The sequence below is a fragment of the Daphnia magna genome, linkage group LG5, assembly GCF_020631705.1.
Source record: "Daphnia magna isolate NIES linkage group LG5, ASM2063170v1.1, whole genome shotgun sequence".
NCBI lineage: Eukaryota > Metazoa > Arthropoda > Branchiopoda > Diplostraca > Daphniidae > Daphnia > Daphnia magna.
In genome coordinates this window covers 9806314-9828621 of record NC_059186.1, presented here as the reverse complement: position 1 = coordinate 9828621, position 22308 = coordinate 9806314, and the positions used below count along the sequence as shown (strand labels likewise).

Here is a 22308-nt window from a genome sequence, read left to right as displayed (position 1 = left end):
GGGAAACCTTTCCAAGTTAGTACTCGACAGCAGGTGGAAGACACCATCGGTGAAAATGATTCGATATCTATTTACAGCTCTTTTGTCTGTCCCTTTACAGTACTAGACACATACAGCACTACGCACAGACTTTTGCTTATATATCAGTCAATGGGAATAATAGGGGAGGTGGGACAGGGACAGCAGTAATAAGGAAATTGAGGGGGGATTCAAAAGTGTTTTGTAATTGGATTGTAGGGGAGAAGGTGCTGTAAGAATTGTAAAATCAACAAAAAAAAAACAATTGCGATCTGGGGGAGCGGATTATTGCGCACGTGAAAAAAAATCACACAAAAATAAAAGAATACATGGTGAATGTCGTGCTAGTTCAGCAACCTCTTAGCTGTGGCGATGACCACAAATTAAAAAAAAAAAAAACAAATCAAAAAGAAGCTAAAGACTATCGAGTAGAGACGGAGATAAATATGATACAACTGTCCGGTTGAATTCGAGACGAGGCCTACAATGATAATCTCATCTTCCGGAGTGCTCAAAACAAACAAGGAGCAGTCACTGGCGCTTCGACGACGATAAACATTTTTTTCAGTCACGAATTAATTTTTTTTTGTTTTCTTTTGACATCATTTTGGTTTGATTTGAATTGTTTTAAACTCCGGTAGGAGGAGTGAGTGGACTCCAATCCTGTCTCGGCGAACTGTGATCGCTGAAACTCTCGGAGAGGAGATCTTGCTTCACTTGGACTTGTTGTTGCAGCACCACCTGCTGTTGTTGTTGTTGCTGATGAGATTCAAATGCAGGACTGGAACTGGTTGATGCTGATCGCTCCACGGCTACTGGTGACACTTGCTGGTATTGCTGTTGTTGGTGAGTCTGTTGTTGTTGTTGCTGGCATCCAGCATTGTTATAGAAACCGCAATTATCTCCACCACCGAAAAAGTAGTGACCAGATGGATACGAGCCGGGCAAGCCGACGGGATAACCAGTTGAAGAGAAGGACAGTCCGAAATCTGTGCTGTGATGGGCGGTCGGTGCTCCTCCGTAATGGGACGAGGGCATATAGCCGGCACTGTAAGCGGCTGCTGGATTCGTTCCGTAATGTTGTTGTTGATGCTGGAAAGGTTCGCCAGCCGACGAGAGCCATGGCAATTGATGATTGCTGGTCCAGCTGCTACCTCCGGCGGAAGATGAGGAGGCAACCGGAGCGCCTACAGATCCATTTGTGATATTGTTGTTGCTGGTAATGGGTGGTGAACCGGAAGAAACGGCTGCTGCAGCGGCGGCGGCTGCTGCGGCTGCTGCGGCAGCGGCCGCCGCATTATTAGCACCGCAATTCCAGTTGTTGGCCGTCCAGCTGGCCGCTGTGTTGTTGTAGCTGCCGGATTGCCCCGCATTGTGATGCGGTGCGCCGTACGGTGTACTAGTCGTCGTCTGAGTTGCACTGATTGGATAAGAACCTAAGAGATAATAAAAGAAAAAAGAACAAATAAATGCAATGTTCTCCATGTCACGCATCAAGGAATTCACGTTTTCTCGTACGCAATTGACGAGCGCACAAGCCAAACACGCAAATCGCCACAACATTCCTTTAGTAGTCGCTATCATTTGGCCCATCTCGGCGGTTAATTGAACGCAACCAAATGGATCCATCCGCCATTGCCGCCGCCATCATTTGAACCATCAAAACCGTCAGAGAGGGGTACCACAAGAACCGACTGCTATTTTCTTTTATTTCTTTTCTTTTTTTTTCATCTTTATGCTTCGTCAAAGGGTCGTAAACCGTTTGGGGGGTTTATCCAAATGAAATAACATTGGCCTATCATATAACCCACCCGCCCTTGACTTACTACTACTACTACTACAACACTAGTTCTTCAACAACGATTATACGAGACTCTTCTATTCCGAAACGGGTAGCAGCTAAAGAAACTCTCGGTTGGCAAGAAGTGTGTGTGTGTGACAGTATATAGGACCCCATGCCGCCCAGTTAATGGTTATTACACGTTGATCATTTCAAGTTGCCGCCGCCTAAAATACAACTACAACAAAAAATAAAACAAAGACCAAGAGAGAAGTGGCGTTTTTGTTCCCTTTTTTAGGCTTCGTCAACTTGAAAATTGACCCGCAGGAATGTGTGCATCGCTTTAATTGGACTCGATAGGTCAACCCTGCAGGCCTGACATATAATACCCAGTACAAATTACAACTACGCGCATGTTTGTCTACGTAAAGGCGCGGCTAAAAAGACGCTCCAAAAAGAAAATCGTAAACTTAAGAAAAGAAATGTAATAACGGGGGCCTATCACTACTCGACGATTTGATCTTCAAATTCTCTTTTGTTTATTCTTCATTTCTTGATTTTGATACTTTAACGACCGATCCATCGTCAAATGGACGCAGTCGATGGAAATTCCATTCGATTTCGTACTGCAAAAAAGTTTTTTTTTCGTGGCCGTTAAAAAGAACCACGAAATTTATAGGAGTCAGGGGTGCTAAATGGTGATTGCAAGTCACACTGGCTCACTAACGAGGAAATCAAAGACGGTAAAAAGATACGAAAAAAGACGGCGATTCCAATACAGGCGATTGTTGTGTTGTAGTTTTGATGCTCCACTTGCCCATGTGTCTAAAACAAAAAAATTTTCTAACGACTCTGCTAACAAAAAAAAGCTTTACCCGCTCGGATAAAAAAAAAAAAAAAAATCAAAAATGATCCTCAAAGGACACAAAAGCCGACTAAAACATCTCCGCCTAGTACAGCCACTGTGTGTGTATACGACATCTAATCACTGTTCTCGGAAGACTGTCACACAATCCAATGTTTTTTTATTTATTTCCCCTATTTTTTTAAACGGACTTGCGATAAGGGGATCTTAGGTATTAAGTCATCAATCTAAAAGAGAAGAATTTTCTTTTTACAGCCAAAATTAGGCCATCGGAGGTTAAAGCGCCGATGCGCGCGAACAATCGCCGCCGTGACCCCTAAACTAGCAGCCAAAATAACGCTGCATACCTGATGACAGATACTAAGGGGTATAGGACGCGGTGATTATGCTGTAGAGGGAGGCGGGGTGTTATTATGCTGTAAATTGATAGGAGAACACACGAAAGAAACACACAGGTTCGAGGCAGCCAAAACTCATTATTTCAGGTGGGTTTTTTTTTTCCTCTTCTTATTCTTCTTCTCCCTGTGTGTGTGTGTGTGTTGCCCGTTTACAGCCCAGGTGGACGTGTTTTTCTTTCGACTCTCTTTATACAACATGTACGAGGGGGGAAACCTTGATTGGAGTTGCCGCGCGTTCTTCTCTTTTTTCTCTCTAGTTTATCACTCTCAGTCGCTTTTTTTTTATTAAAAAAAAATAAAAAATTAAGTACACTTAATGACACCGCGCGGCAACGGTTCTATCTCCATTGCCCTGGCCCGTTTTCTTCCAAAGAGATAACATGACATCATCATTACAACTAGAGACGACGACTGCACACCGATAAGTCAACCACAGGTGTGTCGTAAACGATGATGTCAACGTGTGGGCAATACTGTGAAAAAGGAAAGCTTACCGGGAACGGTGCTGGGCGATTTATGTCCAGCCGACGGGACGCTGTAAGGAACGACGCGGTGACTTGCGTGATGATGATGCCCGGCGTTTGTAGTGCCAGTAGATGATGATGAAGACGATACTCGACCAACAGGCGATGAAGATGAAGTCGATCCGTTGCTACCCGACGGTAATCGAGATCCTCCTCCGCCGGCTGCTAATTGCTGGGCAGCGTAGACGCTCTGATGATGGGCGGCGCTAGGCGACAAATACCAAGATCCGTCTACGTATTTGATTTTTAAAAAATGTGATGTGTTAGCAGGACGAAAGAAAACAATCGATTGATGAATGTCCACAAGACGAAAATAACCAAACTGACATGATGTGATGAAATCTAAAGAAATAAAGTCGAGCCAGTGCGACAGTCATAAAAAGGATTCGAATGACAATTCCGTTCCCATCTTCTTCATCAACCCACGGTGATTACATACGCAGATTGCGTGATGCTTGATTATTTTCTTCTTATCAAATGCGATATATACATGTGTACAACAAAACCGGGACAACTCGTGAAAAGGCATGGCCATTCCTGTCGACGGCTTCGAATCAAAAACTTTTGTTTCCTTTTCGGCTACACTAATAAACTTTTTTCTTGTTCTTTGTAACACCAAGAGAAAAGAAACAAAATCTGATGAGAGAAACTTTATCATTCGACCGATTTTTAAAGGTGAAATCATTCAGATTTCTAAATAAAAAAAATCGTGAAAGGGAATTTAAAAGGATCATCATAAACAAAAATGTGCTATTGCGTAGGCCAGGAAGCCTCTCTATTTTAGCTCCTCTTATTTTTTGGTTGTCAACTTGTTGCCTGGACAGCCGTCGATACAAGAACACAAAAAAAAAAGGGCATAAAGCAGCCCCTACATCAGGACACGTTGCGGCTGCTGCGGGACTGAGGCCCACATTAAAGCAATATAATCTAAACCCGTTCCCCCCTTCTAGCCAAGACTGTGGGGCTCATGATGAATATGTTATTGGAGGCTGGCCGCTCTCGGCTCGCGGCTTTTTTGATTTGATTGCCGCACCGTCTCTCCCTTATTTCTTACGACATAAGAAAAACTGCTGCTGTTTATTATAACAACCCGTCCACACAAAAAGAAAAACACTAAGAGAGCAAGCTCTTTCTATTCTCAATCCTTAACCACGACGCAGAGTTGCGTGACGAAAAGGAACGCACCGCCGGCTACTACACTCTTTCTTTTAAAAGAAAAAATTGCCGTTGAGACAGAAATTTGCATTTTATATCCCTGCTCCCTTCTTTCAAATCTTTTCAGGGATTCACGAGTGTTTTTTTTTTTTTTGGCTATTTAAAACTACTGTTACAACATGTATAGAGGGAAAAGAGAGAGCTGCTACTGGGCAATATACGTTGCTAGCTGTTATTTTTGTGTCCCTTTTCCCTTAAAACCATAAGGAAAAAAAATTTGACTTACATTGAGAATACTGATGATGAACCATAGAATGCGGATGGACACCACTGTCGGACGAGTCGCCGTGCTGACCACCGTGTCCGCCTCCCCCGCCGGATCGCTCTTTCGAGTCAAGAAATGCTTTGGCGAAGGGATTGTGTTTAATTTTTAACGCCGTTACCTAAATAGAAAATAATGCTATTACTATTGATTTCTTTGATTGAATGGATGTTAAAAAGAGTATTACCTCTGGATTTTGATAGGCAGTGACAGCAATAAATTGAGTCTCGGGGAAAGCGTAAGTCAAAATGCGCCGTTCGTCGGTGCCCACCCGGACGATATGAACACGAGCCTCGTACTTATGCAATGAATTTAGCATAATCTGCGTGTGAAAAATTGGGAAGAAAATGATCAAATTTTTCCAAAATAAAAATTTGAAGGCCTTTGATTTTTTTTTTATGCACTTCAATGGTAGCAGAGACATTAAAGGAAAATAGTGTGGAGCCCGGAATTGTAGAAAAATGAAAATCCGCGAGTGCACTTTTGGGAGAAGGGGGTTAATCGATATCGCCGATTAAGAATGCCAATCGGCCAATGAATATCAAGATACTCTTGTGTGGGAAGATGTTGGTATAGACGTTCCCACGCTGGACCATGGCCGGCAACGATCAAAAGCCAGCAAGGTTACGAAATACCAAGGGAGTCATCAAGCTATTCCGCACAAAACTCACCCCTTCAACTCTCTTCTTTTCCCATTGTTTATCTCTTTCTCTAAACAAGCTATGGGCATCCATTTCGAGAATTGGTTGGTACCCCCCCCCCCCCTTCTTTTTTGCAAATTCGCGATAACAATAATAATGAAAACCAAATTTAATTCTCACCATGCCCGGCTCTGATTTCTTGTTAGATAACTTGAGTTTGGAGAAATTCACTGGCTCCTTCATCCAATGGGCACCAAAATTTGGTGACTCGTTGTGCACGTAAATGGCGTTGGATGGAGGCCGTTCAGCTTTCCCGCTCGGGATCCATCTTCCTTCGACGTATCGGCACCTAAAATAAATAGAGATAAAGATCCCACTGCAGGAATTTTTAAGTTTGAAAAACAAAAAAAACACTTACCGCCCTTCGCTATCAATTTGAACAAATTCCAGTAAGATAGAGTACATGGCTTTAGGGTCTAAGCCGCCAACTGACACTTTCACGACGGGAAACATCCGCCTGGCGGAATCGGAAAAAAAAAGATATGAAAAAAAAAACGTAAAGAGTTTCGAAAAAATCACGACTTTACCTTCCGTTTTTGGTGACAATCATTTCGTTGGTGAGTTCTTGGAATTTGCTCCAGAGATCACGTTCCTCCAGTGAAACGCGGCATTCACGATCGATGCCCGCATTGCCCGGATCGTTCTTGATGTAGCGGCCGTGACCGACCATTGTCGGGAGTCCGCCTTCAGCCGCTGACAGAATATGTTGATGAGCGGATGGATTGCTGGACACGACTGAATGAGTGTGTTGATGCGAGTGCTGGAGCGGCGCCTTGTCCATTTCAAAGCGCATCCTTGGCCGGCAAGAACTGGGCAGGTGTTCAAATTCGATTGCAGGTTCAATTTTGGGCTCCAACACGAACGCACATGCACATACACAAAGCCACACGAAATTATAAAAACGGGGCACGACAGAATGAGTACAATGAGTCTCACAATGACACGACAAATGAACTGTTGCCTATACGAAATCAATTTGTGATCGCACTGTGGAATGAAAAAAAACAAAACAATTTTTTTTTTTTCGACGTTTAAAAAATTTCGATTTTCTAAATTTTTCTTCGGTCAAAGTCACAATGGTACGTCGTCGGACGTGGATGGTTGAAGACAGTTGGGTTTCGTGTTTCACGCAGCCACCTTTCTACTGGCTTGGGAGGTCCTGCCCGGTTTACGGAACGGGGTTGTCCCATTGGTGGCAGTCGAGACTCCACCCACGACCTCTTCCGCACTAAATGATTGGTCGGCATTTTCTTGTTTTCACAGAGGCTTCCTCTTTACCTTTCTGTGTGTGTTCCCACCATCAACATTTTTTTTTTTTTTTATTCTTATCTTTTGGAGAGGGGAGGACTGTTAAAGGTTTACAAATCTACCTGTTCTGCTTTTAGATGAAGAAGAATACCCGCTGTGTGTGACACTCCTACTTCATCTAGCCCTATCCAACAGCTCATAAGGAAAAAGAATGGAAGAAAAAGAAAACTGAAAATTTAAAAAAGAAAAAGGAATTGATTTCACAAATTGACCCTAATCCACCGCCAATGTTCGAAAAACACAAAAAAAAAAGAAAATGCAGCCAACCAACAAACTCACTGTTCATTGGTCAAATCAAATAAAAATGCAATATATAACTCTGGGCAAAAAAGCAAATCCAATAAAAACACAAGAGCAATCACTCGGCACAAAAAAAGAGTCCAGCAAACTAGAACTTAGCATACATACTAGAAAATTGATTTTAAAGTTCGTACGAATGGTTAATCGAACAGACAAAAGGGAGGAACTGATTTTCGTGTGCTACCTCTAACTTTTGTTTACTTCTTTGTTAAGAGCTCAACTCAAGTCAAAATTCCGTAACAATTCCATCGTTCTAATCCCGTCTGTACTTTGTATCGGGATATTTAAGGTTGCTGTAGTTATAAAACCAAGCTTAATACGAAAACTGTCAGGAGGTCTTCGACGCCATTTGTAAGATCGACTACCCAATATAAAATCCATCAGAAAATGTAGGAAAAGACAACGCCGAAAAGATCTATCGAAGACTTTACGACATCCAAATTTTTTTACGAGCCGTTATAAGATGGAAGAGAAAATAGTATGTGGGTGATGGCGAACGTCGCTTACAAATTCGGAAAACAACAAACGGAAAAGCAACTAGAAAATCTGACTTGAAAAATGTAATGAAGGCAAAGAGTATTGTTTAGACTGCCCTGAATTTACTGCAATCACTACAACAAAAGAAGGTGTTGTCGAACCGCGACAGTTCAACCTAAAACAATCGAAAATAGCCAAGTTGCCAGCAAAGGCAAAGAACTTTCTGGGAGGTCCAGCCATCTTTTATTTCTTGTGTGTCTTTTGACTGAGATGGAGAAACGTGGCCACAATCCAAATAGACACACACAGTAAAAAGAAACTAGATTTTTTTATGACACACACACACACACACAAACGAAAAAATGTTTTTTTTTTCCTGCTCCCCTCCTCTGCGAGTCGTCTTCTGTTTTTCAGCCGGCGTTGCCTGTTCTGTGTATGTCGTAAACGAGAAATTGAAAGAACTAAAAACAAAAGAATGTTGTCGATCGTATTGATGATTGTCGAAAATTTCGAAACAAAAACAAAGTGGAATTACAAGAAAATCTGTCGGCTCCACTAACTGATGCTATCATAATCACTGAACTGTAATGAAATTCGTGTCTTTGACCGTCATTCAATATTCAGTCACAGCATCTTGTTAAAGTTGTTATCGTCCATGGGAACTCGAACAAGAACAAAAAAAAAATTGGATCAAGAATGGCGTAAGACTAGCAGTATCCCCCCTAAGGACTTCTTAATATCTACGTACGGGGGGAAGATCGATACAGGTTGATAAGAATCATTTACTTCTTTTTCTTCTTTATCAACCAGAAGCTTCTTTTTTTGTTTCCCTTTCTTAAATTTCTTTATCCTTTTAACTATAAACACCTTGTCTACGGTTTACTACTGCTGTAAGGTTAATTATAAAATGTATCCAGATCGGACAGGGGTCGCCCCTATGTGTTTCCAGTGTCAAGTCAGAGACCTCACCATTTTTTTTTTCAGTTTTCTCCGAAAATTTCATCAGCACAAAAGTGAAATAGCGACAGAAAAAAACCATCTTTTTCCCCTTTCTCTCAAAAATACACTACTGTTGTACTATACAAAATATAGAGAAGAAGAAGAAACAACTCTCAATTCCAAGAAACCAAAATATCCTACTGTACAATCTTTAGTGTGTAATATAAAGAATACTCCCTAAAGGAAACGCCGCTAGTTGCACTATCTTAATATTCCGCTTACAATGTATGTAGCATACCTTTTACATTTTTGTTCTCACTTTATTTAGCACCTGACAGCATCACGATGGGAATAATGCGACATGGTAAAAGCACACACACACACACACACCGATATTCCCAAACACAGTCTGCCAAAGCGAAACCTACGAATAGAAAGAAACGAGAGTGAAATTAGAAAGTTGATAAAAACGGATGCAACAACACATTTTGGTTGTGTGTATATGTGTGCGCGATGAATGTACCAGTTGGAAACACACATTTGGTTGGAAAAAAAAAAACATCTGCTACTGATGTTTAAAACGATCATGTAGGCCCAGGCATTCAAGCGTACAGCCCGGTAAAGTCCCTCCTATAAAACACTAATTAAATGTGGCATGCAAATGAACTTGTACTGTACATCTATACATGCGTGAGGGGGGGTTAAAAAAATGGGGGAAATATAGTTTTTGGATAGACGTGCAGCGTGCTTACATAGGCTTATGTGAGTCTAAGAAGAAAGTCAGGTAAGGTAGACAAAAACTACGAAATAATAATAATAAAAAAAAGAAAGTTATGGATCGGGCCACCCCTCATCAAAGTCGCACGTATAAAGAGCAACAAAATAGAATACTACACGATATAAATAAATTGTAGTCTCTGCTAGACGAAAAAGGCTTATATAGACCCAACAAACAGACGGGACAGTCAGGAAAAGAAAAAAAAAAAAAAGGATAAGGCACGAGCGGATCGCATGGAACATAATAAATAAATCTATATACATACCCTAGTCGTAATGGACAAACTGCTGTACAAAACGTGGCTTGTGCTGTGTTTGAGGCCTGGAAACAAAAGTTTATTGTATAGACCCTTGTAATTTTTCTTTTTAAAGGGGGGTTTTGTGTTTTTGAGGGGAACACGACCCCAAGAACCACAGCAGATAGGCCAAACACAAGTTTTCACTGACGTTGTCGTTTGCGTATCAATTTTGTTTTGAAACTTAAAAAAAAAAAGACGACGTAGGCAGCGGAGGAAGAAAAACTTTTTTGTCTCCATTCCGTCGGAGTGGACAAACCAGACAACTCTTTTTCCTCCTCTCTTTTTGGCATGTCAACTAATGAAGGCCTATACTGTCATTACCACACTAGCATCAAGAATGTACGTGTGGAACGCATAGGTGACGTGAAAAAAGTTCCAATTCCACGTAACACTTGCGAAGGAGGGGCGAGTAATAATAATGACGTGAGTTTCTATTTTTCCAAATGACCTTAAAATCAAAAATGATAAATTGATTTTCATGTGACACTATGATGATAGTGTGATCAGTAGCCACCAATCGACTGTCTCGGCGCAAGTCTCGGAAGATAATCACTTCTCACCTGGCTTTGATTACCAATCAACGTTTTGGATCCATGCCCTTTTGTTTCATTTCCCCATCCAGGGCATTTACACACTCAACCTGTACAACACAAGTTCCAGAGAAAAAAGTATCCGACCTCCGATCAAGTAATAATAATATTTCCATCTTCTTCTTTTTTTTTCTTTACCAAACTGTACCTTCATGTAGGCCTAGCCCAAAATGTGTGTAACACCTGGCTGTGTTTTGATGTTCATCTTTAGGGAGATGATCCTCTGGACAAGCCCTGCATAATTGATTCTAAGGATTTTTTGTTAAAAACAAGTAAAAAAAGAAAAATCACGTTCAATCCCGACGTTTCTTTACATTTCCATGACCTGGTCAATATTTGCATACAAAATAAAAATACTTATGCACAGTTCTAAAAATAGGGGTGATGTACGTCATAAGCGTGTACGACTGATAGGAATTATCACCAGAACGTTTGGTGTGTGCTCGACCGCTTGTACATTACTTTTGGCATTAGAGCGCTATACGGCAGCAGTCTGCGTAAATGAAACAAAACTATGCCGTTTTGCCATTCATGAAAATGGGAGCTCATTTGCTAGTTTAACGAAACGAGAATAATTGTCACTTTTCTCACTTTTTCTTTAGCGAGTCTACGTTTAGATGTGCTAATATGTACCACTAGCTTCCCATTTTGTCTATTCCAATTTTACTTACAAGTGTCGTTAACACAAAAACAACTGATATACATCATCCGGTCGTGACGATTACACACACACACACACATACAAGCCTGTAAACAAATGGCTGTGATTCGTGATTTGATAGAGTTCAAGTACGAGACAAATATGAAGCCACCAACGAAGTCTGACACTTTATTAGGCGGAAATGTCATATTTACAAAACACAACCGGACAGGCATAATATAAAGTTTCCCACCATTACTACACCCTTACCCCCCTGTTGACCCACCGTGTCTGATAAAACGTGGGGTACTCAATCCAATTGCGTACGCACAAGACGGTTCGTGGAACAACCACACATATCAGCAATTTGTCCAGTTTGTTGATAGAGTCCTATTGTTTCGTTTGACAGAATACTTTAGCCCTTCTATTTTCCTTTCCCCCCTTTCTTCCTTAAAAAAAAAAGAGAGAGATACTACAAGTTAAAAAAAAAAAAAAGGATAGTATCGGCATCGATAGCCGAAAACAAAGCGTATATACACATAGACCTTTTACACACATAGACACACAAGATAGGGCGGACTAGCATTTAGCGAAATCTTGCCGACACACCTTTGGCGGCAATCAATTCAGCAGAAGGCTTTCTCCCACCTATACAGCCGTAGGTGGACGTAGACTACATGTACACAGTGTCGTACATATGGCCACAAGTATGGAAACATTACCCTCACCTACCTGTGTGAGGTTACCACCGGAGAGTCAAATTTATCTATCTATTTTTTATTTTTTTAAAGAATAGATAGGTTAAACATAGCAAGCGCGGCCATTTTGTGAGTGGTTGGGTGCGCGGCCCTTTTGCGCGAGTCACACCTTTTTGGGAGGCTCGGAAGGGAGGGACCTAAAAGGCCGGAGCCATCTTCTTTTTTTTGTTTTTTGTTTCTCGGGATTTTCAAAATTCTGTGTTCAAATACAAGATACCTTCTTCGCCAGCTCTTTGCATCTTTAGAGCGAAGGTATATATCGGTGAAGATGAAACGCTGTAGATGGATAGAGTCGTCGTCCTTTTCCCACGATTTTCTTTTTTGTACACGAACTCTTTTGCTATCGCCCGGCGACGGCTAGATTCGATGACTCAATTGATTCGCTGCTGCGTATGACCCTTTCCCACGCCACATCGCGTCTTCGGTTAGAAAGGCGGCACCTTCTCAACCGATGCCGACCACTTTGGCAATTTTCTCCTTGTGTTAAATCACAATTTTTTGTACACTCGGGAAAGACGAAAACGTTTCAAATGACGGCAATAAAAATACAAGCCCGTAATTTCTCTATCTTAAAAAAAAAAAAAAACGCAATTTACGATTCTTTTTTTCAGGTCGTGAATCGTGACGCAATGCAAAAGAGACAATTTTAAACAACTTGGTTCACGATCGCTTCTATTCGATGGTCGAATCAAAACTTTTAAAAGAACATGGAATTTTTTAGCAGATCAATGGATTATACTTTAAGAGATAAGCAAATGATCTGGATCCTTTTGGGTTTAGAGTACAAAACGATTACACAGTGGGCAAAAATTTGTTTTGCGAGGGGTTCGAAAGTACTTGTAGTATAAAGGCATATAGATTTGGGTATTTGTTGAAGAAGAAAAAAGACATTGGGAAGGCGGAATATTTAGACAGTTGTAGGCGTGGGAGAGCGGCAGGGCGGATTGATCGTCTGTCCCCTCTTCATCACGAAAAAAGAGAATTGGTTAGTCCCAAAAGAGTTAGCAACATTATACGGCAGTCAACGGATCAGCTTTTTTTTTCGATGCCCCAATTTCTCACACGTTTTTCCCCTCTTTTAGATAAAATTTATACGATTTTTTTCCCAGGCACATTTTAGCTAAATTTGTAGGATTCGTCATATCGAGGACACTAAGAGATCAGGTGAAGACCCACAACAAAAAAAAAAAAAAAAAGGATATGGAAATGGTTAAAAAGATTTATTTATTTTTTATTTTTTGCTATAGATTCGCCGCATGCCCGGTCAGCACCGGTTTTCTGTTTGGTGCTGGTTGGGTGTTGGGGGAGTTGTCCTGGGCTGCGCGTTGCTGCTTGCGAGTGATGCTGCTGCGCGCACACACACACACACACACACACACAGCTCCCGTTCGGCCATTGGCTTTTTATTGTTGGCTATAATGTGACCTTTGACCGCCCCCCGCGCCGACAAAGGATGCCGACGTGCGCAGACAATGGCCACCGCACCTTCAAAAAAAAAAGTGCCGCCCAGCCTCGTTGTTCTTTTTTTTTTCCTAGCTGTCTTTGAATCTATATACATGTCGTCTTCTTCAGCTATTCTTTTTCCATCTCGGTATAATGCATACAGCCTTGGGCCTTACATATACAGACCTAATGGCATCTTTAGATGGGACTCTAATGCGTTCGCCCTTACCAACACTCTAAAGAGTCGAATGTAATGTGTACACGGAACGCGTCGAGAAAACATGCAGACACACCTTTTTCATTTCTTTTTCGACATGTACACTTAAAGAGTCAATCAAAGTAAATCGCCCACCTCACGCGGAAAATAGATAAATAAAAAAAAAAAAAACGAATTAATACAGGGTATTTTAGAACCAGTTATACACCAGCGAAAACCCATCTCACTTTATCAAACAAAAAAGGAAATTAACTGCTCGTTAGGCTTATCAGTGAGTCACGTCCAATAACGTCTTTCGGGGCCGACAAAAACTTGCGCTCACCAATATAATGTCTTGTCTATTCGAGATTCCGCTACAACGCACGGTGCTACAGGAGAATCAAGATAAAAGATTTGATACGGTGGGTAGTCACTGAGCATAAAATTACGTGGGATAGACGAGGGTATACTCTACTAAATCAAGGTATGACGACAGTTATTAGCTTTTGAATAAATGTCATTGCCTCTACATCAAACGACGCCGGTTCAAATAAATAACTAACGTCGTTTGCGGGTAGATGCATTGGCGTAACAAGAGCTACATTCGTTTTTTTCCTTAATTACAATATTTTCGGGGGGATGGAATAGCTCAACAAACGAACCGCGGGCACGAGTTTCACTTAAAATTGGTACCATAAACAACGAGGATAACCGGAAGGAGTATTACGATTTTGTCGGTGCTTTTAACATTGCAAACAGATTGTTACGTCAGAAAGACTACCCAAATCCAGAATTTTGTTTAATAATTTACTTCGCACCCGCTGTAAGGTTTTAAAAATTGGATCGTCACCCAATTTTTCCTCCCAATTGTCAAAAATGTTTAAAAATTCAATCATAGTGTAATCGCATCATTAGAGTTTGTAAATTTTGAGGAATATCTCGTTGCTCATTTCAAATGCAAATGGAAGAGAAAACGAAAGAAAAGAAAAAAACGGGAAAGAAAAAGAATATTTCTTTGCTTTCGCACAGTACCTTGATAGATGAAATGATTGATAGAGATAACGGGTGTCCATCTAGCGAGCGGATGACACATTATACCAGGTACCACTCTGGAACATCCCACAGCTGTCAGATGAGGGTTAATCGAGATATCCCATTCGTTCCATGTATTCTTGGTGAAGTTGGACGTAGGCATCCTTTTCAGATGGTGTCATTCGAGCAATCTGTTCGGATGGAACTTCATGTACAGGGAATTCCATGTCTCCCACTCGGACCATAGGGACGTCTTCTTCAGAATCGCTATCCATCAACTCCACGTCGCCTGCAAAGAAGGTAAATAAGAGAAATGCCTACCACATGAACTGCAATGACGTTACACAGATCATCCTTACTATCATATTGGACTTGACGTTGCACAGTGTCGGTTGCTGGAGTAATTTGTTCAAGCAGAGACCTGGCCGCCGCTTCATCATCACTTGAGTCACCAGGAACTGCGGCTTTTGTGCTTTGCTTTTCAAGTTCCATGAGGACGGACATGATGTCCTCTTGATTACGATTTTTCTCGGTAGTCTGGCTAGCTATTTCCATCTTTGAAAAAGGAAAAATTGCTGAGAAAACACTTAAAATTAAGAAATTAGAGATTTCTGGTTTTACTTCGTCGATTATGGCAGGTCCCGCAACAATTTCACTACTGGTAGTTGCAACTTCGTTGTCGACCGTACTTTCTCTCATCCAGATTGGCGCTTCTTTGCGAACTTCTCCTTTCTTGACAACGGCATTATCGCCGATAGTAACGTCCACCCGTTGTTCATCCAGTCGGAAGCCTCCTCCTCTTGTCGCCTCTCCAGACCAGTTTTCTCCCAAAGGCCCCTTAGACTTGATTTTACCGTCAGCATCTCTGTACACAAATTAGAGATGATCAAGGTACGAAAAGATAGGAACCATTTTTTAAGTAACCTTTGTAGATGGGATATATCTGTGGGTTCAGGTTCAAGCAAAGCTGGCGCGAGTTTTACGTCTTCCACCTCTCTTAGTAATTTGTAAAGTGGCTCCATTTGATCGTTGAATCGCGCCATAAGTTGCCGCGAATCTGTCTTGGGTACGGCTGACTCATCCTCTACAACAACAGCACCACAAAAGTTACATTTGAATTCCCCAAAAGGATCGTTTGGATTGAATAGTCTGTCAGCTTCCAAATCTGTGAAGTTCTTTTTACAACACGGACAATGGAAGCTTGCTCGGCTTGTGGCATCCCTCTCAGATGTTTCCATTTTCTTCCTCATGTGATCCAGTTTATATTTGACAATGTTGACAAAAATCTATGAACAGATAAATTGGATAGTATTATTTTGATCTCCAAATATAAGAATTTTATCACTGATTCAAACTTTGTAATTAATGTAGTAATAGTTGACTTTTTGAGATTTTCCATCCACAGTTTCCATCTTCAGACGTGTTTGGAGAAACTTGTCACTCCTTAATGTTGAAATCCGTCCCCTTAGCATTTTACGTTCAAATTTCAATAAGTCAGAAATGTCATCCTCTTTCATACCTGGACACAGAAAACAATTAGTTTGGAATTCTGCTATGTTTGCACTAGAAATATATACAAACATGGATTTCTGACAAGCATGTCAATAATCAACGCATCCTCGATCGTATAGAATGCCCTAGCAACCAGTCGGGCCAATTGTTTTAAACTACTAGGAACCTCATGGACGTATCCGTCATCCATTCCCGTACTGAAGAAAGCTATGAGTCTTATAAATCAAATAATTTTTTCTGTTCGGTTTGTATAAACATTTGAGTCTAAAGTAAGCAACATAAAACAATTGCAAACATCGACTGCTATGCTGGCGGCCTTCCTGAGTCCTGACGACATTGCCGCATATATTAGGGAATGCACTGTACTTAGAACTAGGGCTCGGCCCCGATCGTTTTCGATCGGGGCGAACCGCGGTTTGCCGGCCAAAAATCACCAAACCGTCGGTTCGGTTTAGCCGTTTTTGACTTTGGTGCGGTTCTCGGTTTGGAATTCGTCAAACCGGTGCGAACCGCCGCCATTTTGAAATTTTTTGAAAATTTGGCGGAAATTTCAAATCAACCAATCAAATCGCGTTGAGCGTAAAGTTTTTTAGGATTGATCTTATGTGGAAATCCTATAGTTTGCCAGCTGACAGCGAAACAACGATTGATAGTGATCCCAAACCCAAACACGGAAGTTCAAAATCCAAGACGGACCATTCTTTCATAGCTGCTATTATATCCACAAAAACTACTGAATCAAAAGCAGATGAATTGAAACAGTATGTGAATGAGGAGACCGAGCCCAGTAACTGTGATCCGACCGATATACTAAGTTACTGGGACCAAAGGTCTAAAAGATGGCCTAAATTATCAAACATGGCTAGAGATATGTTAAGCATTCCAGCCACTAGTGCAGGCAGTGAGAGGGCGTTCAGCACTGGAAAAGATTGTTTTGGAATTGCTAGGATGAGCCTTAATTCCGAGACTGTTGAAGCCCTCATCTGCTTGCGCTCATGGTTTAAAGCCGGTTTTATCAACGAAATTGATTCACGTTCCCACAATCTGACTGAATTCGATATTGAAAACATTGACGAATGATGATTAAGAAAATTGTTGTAATGATGTGGGCAAAAATACAACTGGTTTTTCACATAATTTACGACTTATACTGTTGTGTAAACTGTGTAAAACTTGATGTGTAAACTGTCTAAAACCGCGGTTCTTACGGGTCACACCGCGGTTCTTACGGGTCACACCCGTAAGAACGGGTGTGACCTTATTCACAAGTGAATAAGTTCATTATAGATCCAATACTGTCCGCTAGGTGTCAGCTTTGAAGCAAAGCTCACCTCTCTTGCCCTGTGTAGTGAATAGGTCAATAGCACATAACTCTTTTACTTTTTTTTATAACTCATTAACTTAAGATATTGTTTTTAAATATTGACAGATAAAAAAAACCCGCAAAATTGAAGAATGTAGTTCACTGTTTCGAATTCTTGAATTTGTGATCCGTACTTATGAAATTGTGAATTATACTCATCACTCACCACCTGATTGCAAACGGTGTTTGACCATCAAAACTGACGGTATATAAAGGTTGATAAAACATATTATTATTGGGTAGGGAGAGCTAGTGATTATGGAGTTGTGGGTATCCCACCACTCCTTAGTACAAGAGGCGAATGAAACGTGCAATTAAAGGCAAGACTGGTGATGAGGTCTGACGCACATAGTACCTTTAATCCACGTCGCATTCCTAAGCCGACCTGAATACGCAGTTAAGTCCCAGCGCGTTGCATGTGTGCTGTAGCAGTCACAAAGCTGGCTATCAGATGGACTAGTATTGGGTAACAGATGTGAGAATGTCGACGATCATTTCTGTGAGGATGATCCCACCATCCAATACCGATATTCGTGAATATACCCTACGGGGTATACGCATGAGTATGATTTGTAATCACGTGAAATGTGAGAATATTCGAGCAAGAAGAAACCGCTAGGTTCAGATCCTTCTGGGTCAGATTACTGAAGAAATTTCGGGTGGGGATACCCGATATTTCGACATACTCCTGTGGCGATTACTACACACACCACGGTGGAAACTCAACCGATGTATTCAAGTCACACTGAGCAAGCCTTTACCTAAAATTAATTTTTTACGTTTTCTACAGAATTCGGCAAAATTCCTTTAATTTTTTACGTTTTCTGCAGATTTCGGCAAAATTCCTTCTGGACGCACGCAGACTTGAAGAACTGTTTCACACGTTACGCAACGATTTCATTTACAAACAACTTCGCGGAACGATAAGGGGAAATGTGAACGTTTTGTGGGATATCAAAATGAAAGGCTCCTCAAGTCTATTGACGTCGATTCCATCGATTACCTTCACGTAACCAATCGGGAATGCTGGCATTCGGGTGCCCACCTCGTTTAGATATCCCGATTGAAACCCCACAGTCCTAAATTGGTATCGTAGATATAAAAATGCTTTACTTAAAAAACAAAGCCAAACTTTGTTTAAAACACTTCTTGGTGGTTTACAATAAGCACAAACCATGGTACTTTCAAAAATTATCTTTTGAATGTGTTTCTACAAATAACTGTGGTATTTATTCAAAACTGATTACATCAGCAATGATTTGCAATCTGCCAATAGTTTTTCAAATGGCACAACATCTATTGATATTTGGTAATCAAGATTTTGGTGTTGCGGCAGAATAATCTTTTCTGCCTCGAAACCTTTGCCTATTATCCAGCTGAATAACAAAAAAAGACAATAAATTTTCAGGCAATAAATTACTATCAATAAATTACAATTGAACGCTTGCATTCAAAGAATGATTTGCGTAGTTGATGACACTCCAATGGTACTGATGGGTGATTGGAAAGTAGACATTCCCGCGGTGTTTTCTTTTCCTAAAACGCGGTGAGGGTTTTACGATCATAGCTAGAAAAATCTCTTAAATAAATTTTCTAATTAACATGTCTGATTCACCTTTTTGTAACAGTCTGTATTTTGAATACAGAATTTAAGGTCGTCGCGCAAAGCACTACAAGGTCTGGTATCGGCCAACTGTTCAGGTTCATAGAAGCTCTGAGGCATTTTAAAACTATTTTCTCATATCAATGACGCACTGCGAGAGAGAATTCAAGTCTTTTTTTTTTGCAACGGTACGTGACGAACTACTCTAGCCGGTCGCAATACAAAAATTCGTCCGCTGTGGATGTAAAAAACAAAACTACGCACTAAACAGCATCCTTCTCACCCCTGAAATATTATTAGAAATTTTTTGCCCGTTACGCACGTTATTCGTTATTTTTTAAAATCGTTATTAGTCCTTTTTCTGCGATTAAAAACAATTTTGTAGGTTGCAGTGATAAGCCAAAAAATTTTCAACATGTATTACAAAAATCTGTTTATTCAATTTTCAATTAAGCGATTGGGTCCAGAGGTCGATTAAACCCTCCTTTCCTGTTCATGTACTGTCTATATTTACGTTTCAAAACAACTTGAACAGTCCCATGCAAAGGTTCTTCATTGCCTTGGACATGTTTTCCTTTAGTAGAATCAAAACTGCCAAAACCCATAAGTTTCATCATTTCAGCTTCTTCTTCTGTAGGGTCTTTGAATTCTTCTGATGTCACTGGTTTTCTTGTGACTAATTTTGCCAGCTTTTCTCTGGATCTGGAACGACTTCCCGATTTAGATTTTCTTGTCCTTCTTTCCTTGCTCACTGATCTCTTTCTGCGTTCACGATCTCTGTCATGCTCACGACTTGATTTGCTTTGCTTTTCACGGTCTCTATCACGTGGTTTGTCTCTATCCCTTTCACGATCCTTATCCGCTTTTCCACGATCTCTGTCCCGATCGCGTCTATTCCTGTCTCTTGAACGAGATCTTTCACGAATTTTATCTCGCGACCTCGATCGTTGTCTTCTTCGGGATGATGGAGAAACGCTTCTTTCTCTTATTCTTCCCATGTCAATTCCAATGAGTTTCCTGTTTGATAGAATCGAGGCATGCTGATTTGTAATGCTACTTTTCTTATTTACAAGTGGACAAATTGAAATATTATTACCGTGTTAAAAGTCAACCTCATATAAAAGGTTGTGTTGAGCGTAAAACAAGACAAATCGAAGCTGTGCGTCAAAAGTACGAACTACGAATCCACGGGTGAGCTAAACAGCATGCCAAAATTGTGCCGAAACCAAAACAAAATACAACTTCGTCTGCTTGACTGGAAAATTAAAATTAAATAATCGTATGTCGTACGAAGTCGTCTCTGACGTTGGAAAACATAATTTGTAAAATTAGCTGTTCACTGATGTTGTACAATGGGTGACTTGAAACTTTTTGATTTTGTGGTGGTAGGAGGTGGCATTGCAGGAATATCAGCAATTGAACAGGTCTGAAGCTTTAAATTTTTTTTTCACCAATAATTGTTCCAACACACCAAGTTGTACTTAGATTTGTCTTCAAATTCCGGAGTCTACTGTATTATTGTTAACTGCCAGTGCCTTCGTGAGAGTTGCCACAGCAAAGTTAAGAATAACTTCTCATATAGAAGAACTGCAAATTCAAGAGGAAGCAGTTAAAGATTTCCACAAAAGATATCCTAAAGTAACTGTTATGATAGCCAAGTTGGAGACCATCTACTCAGTGTCGTAATAATTTATAACATTATAATGACTATGATAAAGAATCTGTGCTAAAAAAAATTTCTTAGGCACTCAATCAAAACCACAACTGGTACAACCTATGGATACAGGAAAATCTGTATTTGCTCTGGCTCTATTCCTAAATTGGTGAATTTTGACAGCCCTAATATTATTGGATTAAGAGACACAGATTCAGCTGTAGATTTGAAACAAAGATTGGAAAAGTCAAATCGCGTGTGCGTACTTGGCAACGGAGGGATCGCTACAGAATTAATTTATGAACTGAGAAACATCGACGTGATATGGGTTATCCGTGATAAATATATTGCCTCCGCATTTGTGGACAGTGGAGCTGCTGAATTTCTTATGAACTGTGCTGATGCGGATAGGACTGGAGACCAGCACTCTAAAGATTTACGATACACTACTTCGTACATCGCTACCGGTACCGGGAAAGATGTTCCGGGATGCGCTTTGGGTCCTAACTGGCACTCAAACCTGGAACTCACTGGGGCTCTCGCTAAGAAAAACCTTACAATTGAATTTCAAACGTTTATTAAAGACGTAAATGAAAAGAAGCCAGACTCATGCCAGGAAATGGATGAATGGCCCGTTTACGTTACTCTGAATAACGGTAAGATCTTCGGCTGTGATTTTGTAGTAAGCGCAACTGGAGTATCACCTTCGATACCAGAGATCAAGGTAACCGATCTGAGTTTAACAAGGTTAAATATGTATAATTTTTTTTTTTTTTTTTTTTTTTTTTAATTTAAGCTCTGTTTCAATTATTTAGGAGGGCACGCCTTTTGAACTAGGAAAAGATGGAGGAATGTTGGTGAATCAGTCCATGGAATCATCTGTCCAAGACATCTATGCTGCTGGCGATGTTTGCACGGTTAACTGGGATGTGGCTTTTCATTGGTTTCAGGTCAGTTTTAAAATTTACTAGATAAGAATATTGACTCGCAAATTTTTTTAACAGATGCGGCTATGGTCTCAAGCACGACCAATGGGATCTTACGCAGGGATGTGTATGGCAGCCTCTTTTCTTAAGGAAGCCCCTCCACCGCTTGATTTCAGCTTTGAACTGTTCACCCACGTTACTCGTTTTTTCGGATTTCGTGTTGTTTTGCTTGGGTTATTCAATGGGCAGAAGTTGGAAGGAAGGTATGAAGCACTCGTGCGCGTGACAAAAGGTAAAGAAAACAAATAGATTTTGTTGAATTTATAGTTAGGTAATTTTCTTCTTTTGTGAAGGTGTCGAGTATCTCAAGCTAGTTGTCCAGGATGGTAAGCTGCATGGTGCGGTACTAATCGGGGACACAGAGATGGAGGAGACATTCGAAAATTTAATATTGAACCAATTAGACATTTCTCAGTATGGGGAAAATCTCCTCAATCCCGATATTGATATTGAGGACTACTTTGATTAATCCAAGGTCAACTTCAATGAGACTTGACCAAACCAGGAAAGATTTCCTATGCAGTGTTTTTGCTCCAGCATCTGTCTCAGTCTAAGTTTTTTCGATGGCGCAAATTGTGAATATAATTGACTTCTGACATTCTCGTGTAAATAACATGAGGAATCACAACTGGATCACTTGTCTTAATCAAATTACTTTCTTCGCTTCT

General features: G+C 40.6%; 5 protein-coding genes and 1 long non-coding RNA gene across 6 annotated transcripts; 2 read left to right on the top strand and 4 right to left on the bottom strand.

Annotated features, from left to right (window-relative positions):
- Positions 1–50: 50 nt before the first annotated feature.
- LOC116922668 (T-box transcription factor T-A-like) lies at positions 51–14603 on the bottom strand. Its single transcript, XM_032929029.2, has 9 exons — positions 14523–14603; positions 9831–9886; positions 6291–9211; positions 6122–6220; positions 5884–6052; positions 5250–5384; positions 5027–5183; positions 3556–3816; positions 51–1454 (listed from the first exon to the last, which is right to left on the bottom strand). Exons 3-9 carry the CDS (start codon positions 6554–6556, stop codon positions 646–648), a joined length of 1896 nt encoding a protein of 631 aa, XP_032784920.1. The 5' UTR covers positions 6557–9211; positions 9831–9886; positions 14523–14603; the 3' UTR covers positions 51–645.
- On the bottom strand, positions 14370–16361 carry LOC116922670 (general transcription factor IIE subunit 1). The gene is made up of 6 exons (XM_032929032.2): positions 16104–16361; positions 15878–16041; positions 15447–15808; positions 15144–15387; positions 14882–15077; positions 14370–14811 (listed from the first exon to the last, which is right to left on the bottom strand). Exons 1-6 carry the CDS (start codon positions 16222–16224, stop codon positions 14630–14632), a joined length of 1269 nt encoding a protein of 422 aa, XP_032784923.1. The 5' UTR covers positions 16225–16361; the 3' UTR covers positions 14370–14629.
- A 963-nt stretch (positions 16362–17324) lies between these two features.
- On the top strand, positions 17325–18670 carry LOC116923445. The gene is made up of 3 exons (XR_004394526.2): positions 17325–17390; positions 17464–17602; positions 18228–18670. It is a non-coding gene; the product is annotated as an uncharacterized LOC116923445 (long non-coding RNA).
- Positions 18601–19237, bottom strand: LOC116923444 (cytochrome c oxidase assembly factor 5). The gene is made up of 3 exons (XM_032929911.2): positions 19013–19237; positions 18832–18933; positions 18601–18773 (listed from the first exon to the last, which is right to left on the bottom strand). The coding sequence occupies exons 1-3, from the start codon at positions 19118–19120 to the stop codon at positions 18711–18713; spliced, it is 273 nt and encodes a 90-aa protein (XP_032785802.1). The 5' UTR covers positions 19121–19237; the 3' UTR covers positions 18601–18710.
- Positions 19238–19418: 181 nt separating this feature from the next.
- Positions 19419–20245, bottom strand: LOC123472443 (U4/U6.U5 small nuclear ribonucleoprotein 27 kDa protein-like). The gene is made up of 2 exons (XM_045173967.1): positions 20097–20245; positions 19419–20017 (listed from the first exon to the last, which is right to left on the bottom strand). The coding sequence occupies exon 2, from the start codon at positions 19996–19998 to the stop codon at positions 19450–19452; it is 549 nt and encodes a 182-aa protein (XP_045029902.1). The 5' UTR covers positions 19999–20017; positions 20097–20245; the 3' UTR covers positions 19419–19449.
- Positions 20246–20251: 6 nt separating this feature from the next.
- LOC116923438 (pyridine nucleotide-disulfide oxidoreductase domain-containing protein 1) lies at positions 20252–22273 on the top strand. Its single transcript, XM_032929902.2, has 6 exons — positions 20252–20424; positions 20486–20682; positions 20745–21378; positions 21470–21604; positions 21659–21872; positions 21934–22273. Exons 1-6 carry the CDS (start codon positions 20353–20355, stop codon positions 22107–22109), a joined length of 1428 nt encoding a protein of 475 aa, XP_032785793.1. The 5' UTR covers positions 20252–20352; the 3' UTR covers positions 22110–22273.
- The last annotated feature ends 35 nt before the right edge of the window (positions 22274–22308 follow it).